This window comes from Mastomys coucha, unplaced genomic scaffold (genome assembly GCF_008632895.1).
Source record: "Mastomys coucha isolate ucsf_1 unplaced genomic scaffold, UCSF_Mcou_1 pScaffold5, whole genome shotgun sequence".
Taxonomy (NCBI): Eukaryota; Metazoa; Chordata; class Mammalia; order Rodentia; family Muridae; genus Mastomys; species Mastomys coucha.
In genome coordinates, this window is record NW_022196911.1 from 117,490,542 (window position 1) to 117,505,239 (window position 14,698).

Below are 14,698 nucleotides of genomic sequence, written 5' to 3' on the forward strand. Positions count from 1 at the left end.
CCCCCCCCCCTCTCTCTCTCTCTCATTTTTAAAACATTAAACTTGCCAAGTGAGATGGCACTTTCCTGCAATTCTAGCTTTTGGAAGGCTAAGACAAGAAGATCACAAGCTTGATTTTGAAACCTACGCTGAGTGCTGAGGCCCTGTTTCAGAAATGAATAAATGGAACACTAGGCTCTTTCTTTCCTTCTTTCTCTCTCTCTTTCTTTTTGAAAATCTAATAGGGTATTGTCAATATACCTGTGAAGTTTAGAGAGCCTTAGAAACCTCTAGGATTGGGAAGATGGAACACAATATCCAATGACCTTTATTCATAAACATCTGAAGGACTTGAACTAAGCCCAGGGAGTCTACCCTTTAAATGCTCACAGGAGACAAAATTCAAACCTACGAGATCCCAAGGTTTTTCATATTCATCATTAATTGGCCAGAGCCACAGCTACAACCATTTTTTGCTGCTGGATATTTTATCACATTGTGAACCCTGAGATTGTGGTTTTTACAGAAAAACACTGTTTCTAGCTGTGGTGTGTGGCTCAGCCTTTAACACACGCCTTTAACCCCTCTGACTGGAATACAGACACACCCTTAGTATGTACCTTTAATCCCAAACAAAGAAGGTAAAATTAGTTTGTAGAAGGAAGCACCCAAGTTTGAATTGATGCAAAGTGAGTGACAAGTGACAAAAAAAGTGACAAATCAGAGAAAGATTTGACAGAATAGGATATGTCCAACTCTCACGAACAGAGTTGCGGGGGATGGGACAGTTGTATGGAGGCCAGCTCATGAGGGGAAAGGGTGGGGGGAGAGGGAGAACAAACAAGAAAACAAGCTAGACCCAGGTAAGGACAGAATGAGCAGAGAGTGAGGAGACAGAGACTGCCAAAGTTACATGAGGCCAAGCAGAGTAATTCAGGAAAGGCTGAGAAAGAAGCCAGATTGAATCTGTCAGCTTGGAGAGAAGTTTAAGTCATAATAGCTGAGGTGAACCAATCACCCAGAGGACAGAAAGAACTAGGAAGGGGTGAGCTTATTCAGCAGCAAATCTCAGAGGCTGAAAACATTCTAGGCCTAGATAAGATTGTACGGAGGCTAGAAGCTTCTAGGACTAGGCCTAAGTGAGCAGACTGAAGCAGTAAGCTTTCAAGATGACAATTACCTCTGCAGAATAAAAGTTATAATTACAATTTTTAAATTGGCAATAAGAGGGGGCTGGAGAACCGGTGGCACATGCCTTTAATCCCAGCACTTGGGGAGCAGAGGCAGGCGGTTTTGAGGCCAGCCTGGTCTACAGAGTGAGTTCCAGGACAGCCAGAGCTATACAGAGAAACCCTGTCTTGAAAAAAAAAAAAAAAAAAAAAGAGGGGGCTGGAGAGATGGCTCAGCGGGTAAGAGTACTGACTGCTTTTCCTAAGGTCCCGAGTTCAAATCCCAGCAACCACATGGTGCCTCACAACCATCCATAAAGAGATCTGACGTCCTCTTCTGGTGTGTCTGAAGACAGCTACCTACACATACTTATATATAATAATAAATAAATCTTAAAAAAGAAAAAAGAAAAAAGAAAATCGGCAATAAGAAAGTAAATGGATCTCCACTATGTTACTGCATCTCCTGGAGGAGAAAGGTGCCATGCCACAAAGGCACACATATAATTGAGAGAGAAAATGGAAGAGAAGTCATAAAATCTCATACTTAAGAGCTAGGTCCATGTAAACTATTAGATACATACAATGTTTCATATGCCCCCAAACCCACAAAGCTTACCAATAAGCATTTAGAGTAAAATAAAAATGAGAGAGCCTAATGCCACTAAAAATGGGTATCTCGGGCTGGCGAGATGGCTCAGTGGGTAAGAGCACTGACTGCTCCTCCAAAAGTCCTGAGTTCAAATCCCAGTAACCATATGGTGGCTCACGACCACCTGTAATAAGATCTGACGCCCCCTTCTGGTGTGTTAGAAGACAGCAACAGTGTATTTATCTATAATAATAAATAAATCTTTGGGCTGGAGTAAGTGGGGATGACTGGAGCAAGCAGAGGCCCTAAATTCAATTCCCACAACCACATGAAGGCTCACAATCATCTGTACAGCTACGGTGTACTCATATACATAAAATAAATAAATAAAATCTTTTTTTTGGGGGGGGGGGTTCGAGACAGGGTTTCTCTGTGTAGCCCTGGCTGTCCTGGAACTCACTCTGTAGACCAGGCTGGCCTCGAAATAAAATCTTTTTTAAAAATGGGTATCACACACAAAGACTTAGAAAAAAACAACATTTGGGCTCTACATTCTAAGTAAAAGTAAAAACTGCACACAAGCAATATACCTGACAGTTATGATAGGCCTGTTTTTCATAGGAAAATGTACTGCTATTCTGAATCCATGTTGTGTGTATTACAGGGTGTCCTGCTTAGGTTTTCGCTAACCAGACACGGACTAGAATTATTTGGGAAAAGGAATGTCAGTTGAGAAGAATGCCTCCATCAGATTGGCCTTCAGCAAGTCTGAGAGGCAGTTTCTTGGTTAATGATTAATGTGGGAGGGCCTAGCCCAGTGTGGATGGGACCACCTCTGGGCAGGTGGTCTTAAACTGGGAAAACCCTGAAGAGCAGGCCAGTGAACAGGGCTCTATATTCTAAGTAAAAGTAAAAACTTCACACAAGCAATAGACCCTCCACGGCCCCTGCTTCAGCTCCTGCCTCCAGTTCTTGTCTTGTCTTTCCTCAGTGATGGTCTGTGATTGTGTAAATTGAATAAACCCCTCCTCCCTGTGCCAGCTAATTTTATGTCAACTTGACACAAGCTATAGTCATCTAAGAGGAGGGAACCTCAATTGAGAAAATGCCTCCAGAAGATCAAGCTGTAAGCAGGCAGACCTGTAGGGCATTTTCTTTTCTTTTTTGGAGGGGGAGAAGAAGGGGATTTCTCTGTGTAGCCCTTGCTGTCCTGGAACTAACTCACTCTGCAGACCAGGCTGGTCTCAAACTCAGAGATCTGCCTGTCTCTGCCTTCTGAGTGCTGCAATTAAAAATGTGCTCCACCACTACCTGGCAACATATACAGGACAGCTCGCTTAACGAGTACTCAGTCTTCTGTTTTCTCTCTTTCTCTCTTTTTCTTTCTTTCTCTCTCTTTCTCTCTCTCTCTCTCTCTCTCTCTCTCTCTCTCTCTCTCTCTCTCTCTCTCTCTCTCTCTCTCTCTCTCTCTCTCTCTCTCTCTTTCTTCTTTTTTTCTGAGACAAACTCTCTATGCAGACCATACTGGCCTGGAACTTACAGTTACAGAGATCTTTCTCTGCAACTGCCTTCCAGAGAATTGGGGGTGGGGTGCAGGGTTCGGGGAGGGAGTCCAGGAGTCACTTCACAAACCACAGGAACACCGATCTCAGTCAGACAGGGAGAATTATTCATTGAGCATTCGCCCCGGGACTGATCAATCACAGCCACAAGACCAGACACAGGAGCTAGCTATGACCTGGAGCCAGGATCCTACAGACCTTTTAAGCCTTGAAATTCACAAACATCTGTGCCAAGTTATTCTACCAACCAAGATTTAGGAATAGGGATTTTCTTAGGAATATGTCTTTTTTGTACACTTATCCTGTTCCCATTGGTTGAGGTAGTCAACTGTGGCTGGGCAACTTGACTTGCCTAATATTTATGTCTTAACTTGTCAAGCAGGATGTCAGTTACCCAAGTACATGTCTCTTTCTGCCAAGTAGGATATCAATTCCAAGGGAGGTCTTGGGAGCTTAAACTTTATTCAACTCCCACTCAAAATGAAAGTTCTACTCCAAATGGCTTCTTATATTGGTGCAGTTGTCTTTCTTATGTTGGGGTCTGTACTGGCTGGTTTTGTGTATCAACTTGACACAGGCTGGAGTTATCACAGAGAAAGGAGCTTCAATTGAAAAAATGCTTCCATGAGATCCAGCTGTAAGGCATTTCTCAATTAGTGATCAAGGGGGGAAGGCCCCTTGTAGGTGGTACCATCCCTGGGCTGGAAGTCTTGGGTTCTATAAGAAAGCAAGCTGAGCAAGCCAGGGGAAGCAAGCCAGTAAGTAACATCCTTCCATGGTCTCTGCATCAGCTCCCGCTTCCTGACCTGCTTGAGTTCCAGTCCTGACTTCCTTTGGTGATGAACAGCAATATGGAAGTAAGCTGAATAAACCCTATTCTCCTCAACTTGCTTCTTGGACATGATGTTTTGTGCAGGAATAGAAACCCTGACTAACACAGGGTCTATCCCAAGGGCAGCTTACAAAGACAAGAACCATAAAAGCTCATACCCAGGTGCAGGAAGTGCTGTGGGCGGTTCAGGTCCAAGTTTATTGTGGCTAACTATATAAAGCAGGTCTAACTGACCTCTATCACCAAAGCATAGAACATAACAGAATATGCCGGGCGGTGGTGGCACACACCTTTAATTCCAGCACTTGGGAGGCAGAGGCAGGTGGATTTCTGAGTTGGGCACTGTTTTCTGGCCAGCACAACGTTTCTAACTATCCTAGTTTAACACCAAGCTGTCCATAACTTGGAATTTCTCTCAAGGAATCTGCCCTGCCACAGCTAGCAACAGAGGCCAAGCATATTCCTTAGAGCAATAGACAGTTCATAATAGTTAAAAATGTTTTACATACTAGAGAGTGATGAAGGGCTTCCACCCAAAGATATTAGCTAGAAGTGTTAGATTAAAACCTCCTAGTCATTGCCTCCAGCAGGACCATAGAAATAGCATAAAAATATCAAAATGCCTCAACAGGGAGGGCTCCACTCCTCTTCCTCTTGCTTCAAATTTAGCTACCAGAGCTGCTCACCTTGGTGTGGAGGTCACTTGCGTCCCCTGCTGTAACCCCCACCTGCCTACGTGACTCTTGTCATCTGCCCTGCTTGCTGTATGCTACTTAAGCCTGCTTGTCACTTTGTACTAGGACAAGGACAAGGAGAAGGAGGAGAAGGAAAAGGACTGGGACTCGCAGAGGGACTCATGCTGCACTTGCACTGGCGCTCAGACTAAGACTAGAACTTAGATAGGCTAGGACTCAGATTCATGCAATCCACATGAATTGGGCCCGGGGGATGCAGCACCAGTTCAGAGGAGATAACTGCTGCTTTAGACCCAGTATGTTTCAGATAGCCTCAGATGTACCTCAACTATTGAGCTGCCAGATTTACCATCTCTCTTTTGCAATGACTGTAAAAGTCTGATGCCATTTCTAAAAAATACATTTAGATCCTCTACTTCATGTGTCGTCTCTGCCATCATTTCTTCGCCTACGCCTTGTCGACCTGACTAGGACCCCGTTTCTCCCGCGGGTTGAGGGAGGCCCAGATCGGCTGGCCCGTGGCATAGGAGTAATGGAAATAGAAAAATATTTGACAAATATCATATATTCCTTCAGGACTGAGGCTGCCAGAGACAGAAAGAGGTCACCACATTTAAGCACCACGGGTCTCTGACTCCACACCAGGCAATGTAAGTGCTGATACTGCCAGCTTGAAATGAGGCCTTGTGGCTCCAGGAAAAAGAAAACCCAGGAGTCAGAATAGAGATGGTTGGCTCTTCAGACTGAAATTACTGGAATTATCTGGGTGCTTAGGAAAAGACAAGAGACACAGGACCAGAAGAGTCATCGGGACAGTAAATGAGAATGTGGTGTGACTAGGAATCTGCAGCTTTCTGTGGAAATTGGAATTTCTTGAAGGTAAAGTGTTATCAGGGTGAGGGAGAAAAATAACACAGACTAGGCCCTGCAAGCCAAGCATCACAGAGAAAAGCAAAATGTTCCATGATATATTAGTGTGGTGATCTGAAGAGGAATGGCCCCCATAGGCTTATATATTTGAATGCTTAGTCACCAGGCAGTGGAACTATTTGAAAGATTAGAAGGATTAGGAGGTGTGGCCTTGTAGGAGGAAGTGTGTCACTAGGGTGGGCTTTAAGGTTTCAGAAGCCCACACCAAGCTGTCTCTGTCTCTGGATCAGGATGTAGCTGTCAGTTACCCAGCAGCATGCTTGCTGCCATGATAATGGACTAAGCCTCTGAAGCTGTAAGCAAGCCCCCAGTTAAATGCTTTCTTTTGTAAGAGTTGCTTTGGTCATGGTATCTCTTCATAGCAATAGAACAGTGACTAAGACAATGGGCTTATATTGGACTATTCCTGAAGCCAATGAAATTTCTGCCAGGTCCTCATGAAGCAGTTTCATAAAGGATCCCAGGATATAGGTGGAAGGGCAGTGACCTTTGAGGTCCTTCCTGTGGGGACATCAATGACCTCCATCTCTTAAGGAGTAGCCTGTGCCACCCCCAATCCCTTGGAGTTGCTGTTATCCTTCACCTGTTATCCTTGGGGAGGACTGACCTGTACCCCGGCAGGAGTCCTGAAGAACACATACTGTTCCTGTTTCCTGCAGTTCTCCTAGGGCCCCAGCTGCCCAAGCAGTGACTGAAACCCACTCTGATTCAGATTCTAAATAAAGACTGCCAGAGGGGCTGGTGAGATGGCTCAGCGGGGAAGAGCACCGATTACTCTTCGGAAGGTCATGAGTTCAAATCCCAGCAACCACATGGTGGCTCACAACCACCCATAATGAGATCTGACGCCCTCTTCTGGTGCATCTGAAGACAGCTACAGTGTACTTACATATAATAAATTAAAAAAAAAAAAAAAGTAAATAAAAGACTGCCAGTTTAGTCTGAAAGGTCTGAATGGTTTGATTCAGTTAACTTGTGATTCCCTTTCTCCACCCAACATAGCAAGAATAAAACATGAGATCAAAAGAGAAACATGAGGAAGCTTTTGCTGATGTATACTAAAAATTAGTAACTGAAAATATGGTTAGAAGCAAGACTTTTACACAGTCAAGCACCTCCCCAAATGGTACTTATTATTTACAATAAGAAAATAGTAACTTTGTTATTTATTTAGGTTTTTAAGACAGAGTCTCTACATAGCTCTGTCTGTCTTATGCAGACCAGGCTGGCCTCGGAAATCTGCCTGCCTCTACCTCCCAAGTGATGGGATTTTAAGGCATGTATCACTATGCCGAGCAGAAAATAGTAACTTTATGTTAGCCGCTTGGCAGGCACCACTTAAACCACTCAAAAACTTGGCGACGAAAGTATTCCCCAGTAATGAGGCGTCTGCCTTCTGAGAGGCACGAGCGCGCCATTTTCTTGCTAAAAATGTGTAACTTAATCGTGTTAAATATCAGGCCAACCCAGGATGAAATGCAGTCTACAAGATTATGGAGTAATGAATTCAATGAGGGACTGAAGCTCTGCTGCAGGATGCAGAGCAGTGAAAACACTGCAGTTATGTGCTGGTTTAACTTGCTTCCTGTGCTGGTGCTGGACGCTGTCCCCAGATGATCGCGTGTGGCTAATCACGAGGTAGGCGTTTGGGAGTCTGGGTCAAAGCTACAGGAGAGCAAGAACCTGATGCGATAGCCGTCCACTCACCGCGTGTGCCACCCGGCAGGAACCAGCGGAATTAGCTTCTTCTCCCGCGTGCAACCTAGAGCCGCGAGAGCCAGGACTGGGGTCTCCAAGATTCCGAGCGCCAGCACACTCCCGCCTGCTCCCTAGCGCGGGCCACGTTACCATAGCGACTGGAGTCTGTAATGTTGGTCCCTGTGCACCCTGAGCAGCGCTCCGTCCAGCCGGGCAGAAACAGGAGTCTCAACACAGAGTTCCGACCTGTGCGCTGGTACCGAAGGAAGAGAAACATGGGGTCCCGTGACCTACCAGACTCCCTGAGTAGTGCAAGCCAGTGGGGCCCTGTGCCCTCCTGCTAGCTGTTCTGAGGGTCCCCAGGGTGCCCATCCCGGAGTCCCAAAAGGCTAACTTCAGTTTAGCAGGAGGTGCCCGTAGGCGGAGCGACTGGGAGCTCAGGGGTGGAGCCTGCAGTCGTGGGTGGGAAGTTATTCCGGGACTCAGGTTTTTCCTTTGTAGACTGCACATGAGACTGTGACAAGGGTGCACATGGCAAGAGTGGGTGGAGGTTGCACTTAGGGCCTGTCGCTGGGCGAAGAGGGCTAAGTGAAGAAGTTTATCCTCTTTCAGAGCCCTGGGTAAGGCGCGGCCACAAGAAGTCCTTCCAGGATTTGGTCTGACACCTCAAGCATCGAAAGGTGAATGATTCTCCAGGACCCCAGCTTTCATGGAGCTTGTCCTGGACTAAGAAGAGTTGGATGGAATGGGGCTGGTTACTGGGAAGGGCCTGCATGGTCTCCACACGAGGCATTAGTCGCAGGCTCACCTTTGTCTTTCCCCGTCATTTAAATTCTCAGGTCATCTGAGGTCCAGGGATCTGAGGGCTCTGTAGATGTGTCAGTCTGATAACCTGATTCACACTCTGGAACCTACAGAGTGAAAGGAGAGAACCAATTCCCATGAGTTTTCCCTATCCTCTGTATGTTATGGTCTGCATGTTCATACAGTCACAAATACACAAAATAAATAATAAAAAGAATGGTATTCTTATCTCTTTATACTGAAGAAGTTAAACCGTGGGCTGGCCCTGGAACTGGCTCACACATCTCAACTAGTATAATTCCTAAGGTTGGGGAGTGTCTGGGAATCCCCTCCTCCAGGAGGGCAGTATCAAGAAGTCGAGTCATTCCTACTTTGCTGCCCTATATCCTGCGGCCGTCCTCTACCCATCAGTCTCTTTCCCTGTACTTGTTTTCCCCACTTCCTGATAGCAGATGCTTGGTGCTTGACCTGAACCTTCTCCCAATGAGCTTGTCTTTGTAGCCTTCTCAGCCAGGGATTCCTGTGGAGCTCTAAGGGCCTTCTGTTTTATTAGAAAGTGAGGTAGGCTCAACTGTCAGTTCTTTGCTGCCAAATGTAGAACCCCTGCCTTAGTTGAGGGGCCCAAGGGTCAGCCCCATTCTACAAGTATGCTCATTCCCCTTGACTCTGCCTCACTCTCATATTCCTGGGGGCTTCCCGTAGTTGGTCTTTGCTACTTTGTGATTCTTTTCCCCACCTTTCATTCCCCTACCCCCATTTCATCCCCTATCACCAGGTAGAAGAGAAAGAAGGATAAAGAGGAGAGAGTGAGATAGAGATCCCTGAATCTAATTTCTTTCATTTATTTTTTGAGCATAACTACTAACAAACTGCAGCCCCTCCACAATGACCAACAACCATCCCTACACCTCGGGGCCCGAAAAGTTCCCAGAATTCCAAACATCATAACTCTCTGCAGCTGGCAAACCCACACCTCTGCTAGAGCACGAGGCAAATCATAGTCGGCTGCTGTGGACAGTCTGAAGCAGTCTCATATCCCACACCTGGGATTAAAATGAAAACACATTCTTACATTTCTGTGCTTTCGAAGAAACCAAAATTCCAGAATTTTCAAACATGTCACCACAGCTTCCCAAGGTGACAGAGGGGAATTGGACCTCTATGTACATGAAAATGGCCAAGGAAGGCTGGGAGGAACCAGCTTAAGCTGTGCGCTCAAACTGGGGCCAAGCCACCCACAAGAGAGCCAGAATATGTCACCTGAGTGCTTCAAGCCTCCATCCCTCATCTGTAAAGTGAAAGTTTGTAAGAGCCTGTGTATTATGGAAGGAAGTGAATTCCCCAGAATCAATATTTTGAATTCCTAATCCCCAAAAGAGCTGTGTTAGGAAGTTAAGGCTTTAAGGAGATAATTACCAATTAATGAGATCATCAGTGTGGGACCACTATAAGAAGAGGAAGAAACACAAGGAGCACACAGAAAGGCCAAGTGAGGACATAGGAAAAAGGGGCTGTCTGCAAGCTGAAAAGAGGGGCCAGAAAAACCCAGCCCTGCTGGTTTCCTGACCTCATTCATCTCCACAGTGAGAGAAAGGAGTGTCTGTGTGAAGCCCCAGCGCCTCCCCCCTCCCCGGCATTTAGTTATGGCAGCCAGGGTGGAAACTCCACATCACAGGTACATGTGCTTGGAACTGCAGCTGGGTAAGCGAGGGGTCGTGGTGACTGCAGTCATTCTTGCAGCTAAGCCACATGCCCTGGTACCTAAGAACAGAAGCAGGGGTGCCATCTAGGTCTAGCAGCTGTGGTAGTGTCCCACAGCCTTAGTACTAATTTCAGTGCAATTGAGCTGGACTCCCTTGGCTGAAAGCGTCCCACAATGATTCAGACTTGAGCCTGTCATTGTCTGGGCCTGTGCTGGGCTCCAGTGGCCACTCTGCAGTGATCCCTGCTACAGGTTAAGATGCAGAGTAGAGGTCAACTGTCCTTGACCATCAGGCATCAATGTCACCATCCCAGTGCAGATGTCAGCATATCTCTGTGTGGTAGATGCTTGGGCTCCTGAGTGGAATGAACAAGGAAGGGCAGAAAGGCTAGAATTTGATCAGAATTCTGGGACGTCGGAACACTAGCTGACGTGGTGGACGCTGCTGATCACTGAGTGAGCAGCCTAACTTGGTAGCTGGACATTCTCCTAGGACAGTGCCCTGGAGTAGAAGGCAACACAAGAGCTACCCAAGGATACCTGGTTCTGGCCACCCACAACTTAGGAGTCCTTTCTTTGACTTTTGGCCATAGGCCAACCTTGTGGTGGCACCTACCCCCAACACACATATACATGTATACATACACACACACATTCACACACATACCCTCATATACTTAAACATACATACACACACACACACAATTCCCCACATAATATACATACATACACACATACACATACCCCACATATATACACACACCTACCCCCACATTCACACACACATACACCCCACACACATACACACACCCCACACACATACACACACACACATTCTCCACACAATACACACAGACACCACACACAGATTCACAAACACACATACCATACCCCACATAACACACACACACATATACATATACATACACACACCCCACACATATATACACACATACACACATATACACACACACACATTCACACCCCCACACACATATACACACATACATACCCCCCACATACATACACACACACCACACATTCACACATACCTCTTTCTCTCTCTCTCCTCTCTCTCTCTCTCTCTCTCTCACACACACACACATACACACACACACACACACACACACAGAGCTGTCTGCCTTAGGACTCTAGGCCTTGTTGGAGTCTCAATAGCACAGGGATCTGGTATGAGAAGTGGGGCTGGGTTCTGCCTAGGCATAGGCCTGGGGCTTGAGCAAGCCATTTCCCTTAGGTTCAGGAAATGGCAGTGTCAAGCTTGCTGGGGTGACTTCTCCATCTGTCAGGTGGCAGGAGGTGAGCTGAGAAGTAAGGGAGATGAAAGCCACCTGTTTCTTGGACCTCTCTGTGAGTGACAGTGGATGCAGATATCTGACTCCTACAAGGTCCCCAAGTAGGGAGCCAGTCTGGGAATGACTATTAGCAGCAATATTTGTCACTGCCCAAAAGTATGGCAGGACCTGTACAAATGGTCCCTGTTTTTTAAGAACCAGAGAATTATTCAAATAGGGCCATCAGGATGGGTGGGCTGGCTAGGGACTGAGGTGGCACATGCCTTTAATCCTAGCACTTGGGGGACAGAGGCAGGTGGATCTCTGTGAGTTCAAGGACAACCTGGTCTACAGAATGAGTTCCAGGGCAGTCAAAGTTACACAGGAAAAGAAAAAGAAAAAGGAAAGAAAGGAGAGGGAGAGGGAGGGAGGGAGGAGGAGGAGGGAAGAAGGAGAGAAAGGTTTGGAGGAAAGGCAGCACTGGTCTTGTACAGAGGGAAATGCCAGCTCAGTTGCTGATCTCTCCATCAGAAACCTGTGGTCTTTTGCTTCCCTGTGAGCTTGGCCTCTGAGGTCTCAGTGCTGACTCACAGGGAGGGGCAGTAGTTCCTGGTTTCTGACAGACGGCTGGGCAGAGCTTCACCACACCCCTTGGTCTGAGGAATGAGTTTAGCACAAAGGCTGTCTACCCCTAAGCTCCCTGTCCCCTTACTATGGTCTGGCCTCTCCTGGAACTCTTGCTTCATTTCATGATGAAAGCTGAGAGCAAGAACATTTCAAAGCAAGGGTAGGAGGATCATAACCTCTGTTCCCTTGGTTTGAGGTATTGTACACTGTGAGTCGTTAGTGGCAGTGTTGATATGATAGACTCCTGGTAGATGGTGGAGGTAAACAGGCCTCAATGAGTAAGAGAAATCAAGGGACCAGGTACATTGGTTGTTGGGGTCACAAGCCAGCAGATGTTCAAGCCATGTTCAGCTGAAGTCATAAACCATTATGGATGCTCATCTGAGCCAGTGCTAAATATAAGCAAAGCAGTGCTGACCATTGGGAGATTCTGTAGTTCCACCCCACTGCTGGTGGAGAGTGGGCTAAAGGGACAAGGGCTGGATAGGCTCGGGGCAAGACCACCTCCCGCTGACCATCCACACACCTTGTCTGTCTGATCCTGGTCCTGCGCCTGGAGGAACAGTGGGATTCAGGGGGACCTTGAGAATTTCTATCAGTATGGACAGAAAGCGAGCATGGGAAGGAAGATCCAGAAGGCTGGTGGGGGGTGGGGGAGAAACAGCTCTGCTTAGGCCAAGCAAGCAAGACTGAGGGCACCCCAGAGCACCTGGGCTATATGGACAATCAGAAGGGTCACTGTAAGGGTGACAATAAATGAAGGACAGTGGACAGAAAAATGTAAGGACAAGGTCCCCAGGAAAGATTCTCACAGGGAAAGTCCTGCCAGGCAATGCCCACTTTAGCTTAGGCACAGAGGAGGGGGAACACACACTCCAAGCCTGCAACCAAGAAAGTTCTCTGACATAGCAGCACACACCTGTAATTCCAGCACTAGGTGGGCAGAGGCAGGCAGAACCCTCTATGAGTTCGAGGCTAGCCTGGCTTACATAGTGAGTTCCAGACCAGCTAAGGATACATAGAGAAACCTTGTCTCAAAAACAAAACAAAATGCTAAACCAAGTACCATGGCTCAGACCTTTAATACCCACACCTGGGAGAATAAGGCAAGAAGAACATAAGTCTGAGACTAGCCTGTGCTACACAACAGTAACCCTTGTTGTGATCATAAAAAAATGAAGAGCTATAAGAATATGTTCTGGCAAGGTGTGGGGGAAGGGGATACCCCGATGGACCCATGCCGAGACATTCCCCCCACCTCCCCTCCCCGCCCCTCCCCCCGCCCCCGAGGGACCAGACACATGCCGGTATAGTATAGAATAGAGTTTGTTTAGGGCATGGGGAGGGGAGTTAAGAGGGGAGCAGAGGCAGAGAAAGGCAAAGAGAAGAGAGGAGAGAAGTAGGGGCTGGCATGACCACATGGAGAGAGGAGGGAAGGGAATGGGGAGAGAGGGGGACCAAGGGGGTAAGAGGCAAGGTGGAGAAGCAGGAGTAACAGAAAGAGGAGAAGGCAAGCAGCCCCCTTTATAGGGCCAGGCCTACGTGGCGGTTGCCAAGTAACCATGGGGAGGAGCATACCTGGCTGCTGCCAGGTATCTGTGGGGATGGAGTTTATACTGAATGCTAACAGCCCTGTCTCAGAAACAAAAATAAAAGACACTTATGTGGTGCTAGCAGTGTAGGTCAATAGATAAATGCTTGCATAGCATGTGAAAGTTCTTGAGTTTGACCCAAAACAACGACAATGACAACAACAAAACAACAACAACAACAACAAATTCCAAACTTTTTTAAATGCTGAGATAATTGGAAGTCCACATGTAGAGCAATGTGACCATACCTTTTTTAAAAATTTTTATTTATTATATGTAAGTACACTGTAGCTGTCTTTAGAGACCCCAGAAGAGGACATCAGATCTCATTACAGATGGTTGTGAGCCACCATGTGGTTGCTGGGATTTGAACTCAGGACCTCTGGGAAGAGCAGTCAGTGCTCTTAACTGCTGAGCCATCTCTCTAGCCCAAGACCAGACCTTTATCCCTGTAGAGTATCTTGAAATTGGGCAATAGGTCAACAGACCATCAACCTTTAGAAGAAAAAAACCATTGGGTAGGGTTCTATTCCCAACATTAAAAATAAAGAAAAAGAAAAGAAAAGAAAAAGATATGTAAAAATTTCATGGCAGAGGGTTTTTATCAGGACACTAAAACTACAAGCAGTTAAAAATAAGGGTAACCAAAGGCCTGTTGGTGTATTACCTTTAAGCCCAACGCTCAGTGGAAGAGGTACAGGCAAGGCAGGTGGGTAGGAATCCAGGCTAGCCAATGCTACATAGTGAAACTCTGTCGGCAGGGGAGGGGGAGGGGGAAGCCAGTAAACAAGATGTTCTAGGGGCCAGAGAGATGGCTTAGTGGGCAAAGCTTTCACTGTATGAGGGTAAGAGGAGTTCAGCTCTCTAGTGCCCATGTAAATGCCAGCAGAGTAGGTGTGGTGACCTTTCTGTGATCTCAGCCACAAGGAAGTGGAAAGTGGAGACAGGGAGTCTCTAAGGCAAAGTAGGTAGGCAGACTAGCCAAATGGTTGAACTCTGGGTTCAATGAGAGATTCTGCCTTAATAAATAAGAGTAGGGAACAATCAAGAAAGACACCTGTCATCTGTTGATGCGAGAAATAATAAAAAAGTGGCACCATCAATATTGGGCCTCCACATGCACATATGTGCTTAAGCACCCCCCCTAAACACACACCCTCCCACATACTACACACACACATACACACACACACACACACACACACACACATACACACACACACC

At 46.7% G+C, this 14,698-nt stretch overlaps 1 protein-coding gene and 1 long non-coding RNA gene across 10 annotated transcripts in view; one reads left to right on the forward strand and one right to left on the reverse strand.

Moving 5' to 3' along the window:
* Window positions 1-8,337, reverse strand: part of Ccdc57 (coiled-coil domain containing 57) — a 101,466-nt gene extending 93,129 nt beyond the window's left edge. For 8 of the 9 annotated variants that reach the window (XR_004113762.1, XR_004113763.1, XM_031354840.1 and 5 more), the window contains exon 1: window positions 7,467-7,578. Coding sequence is in view for 1 of the 9 variants with exons in the window: in XM_031354839.1 (XP_031210699.1) it covers window positions 7,467-7,610 (144 nt within the window). In the remaining 8 variants the exon portion in view is untranslated. Of the gene's footprint in view, window positions 1-7,466; window positions 7,711-8,265 lie in introns of those variants that run through there. The other variant, XM_031354839.1, reaches the window with a different exon arrangement.
* LOC116079121 lies at window positions 7,618-8,483 on the forward strand. The gene is made up of 2 exons (XR_004113766.1): window positions 7,618-7,713; window positions 8,070-8,483. It is a non-coding gene; the product is annotated as an uncharacterized LOC116079121 (long non-coding RNA).
* Window positions 8,484-14,698: the final 6,215 nt, after the last annotated feature.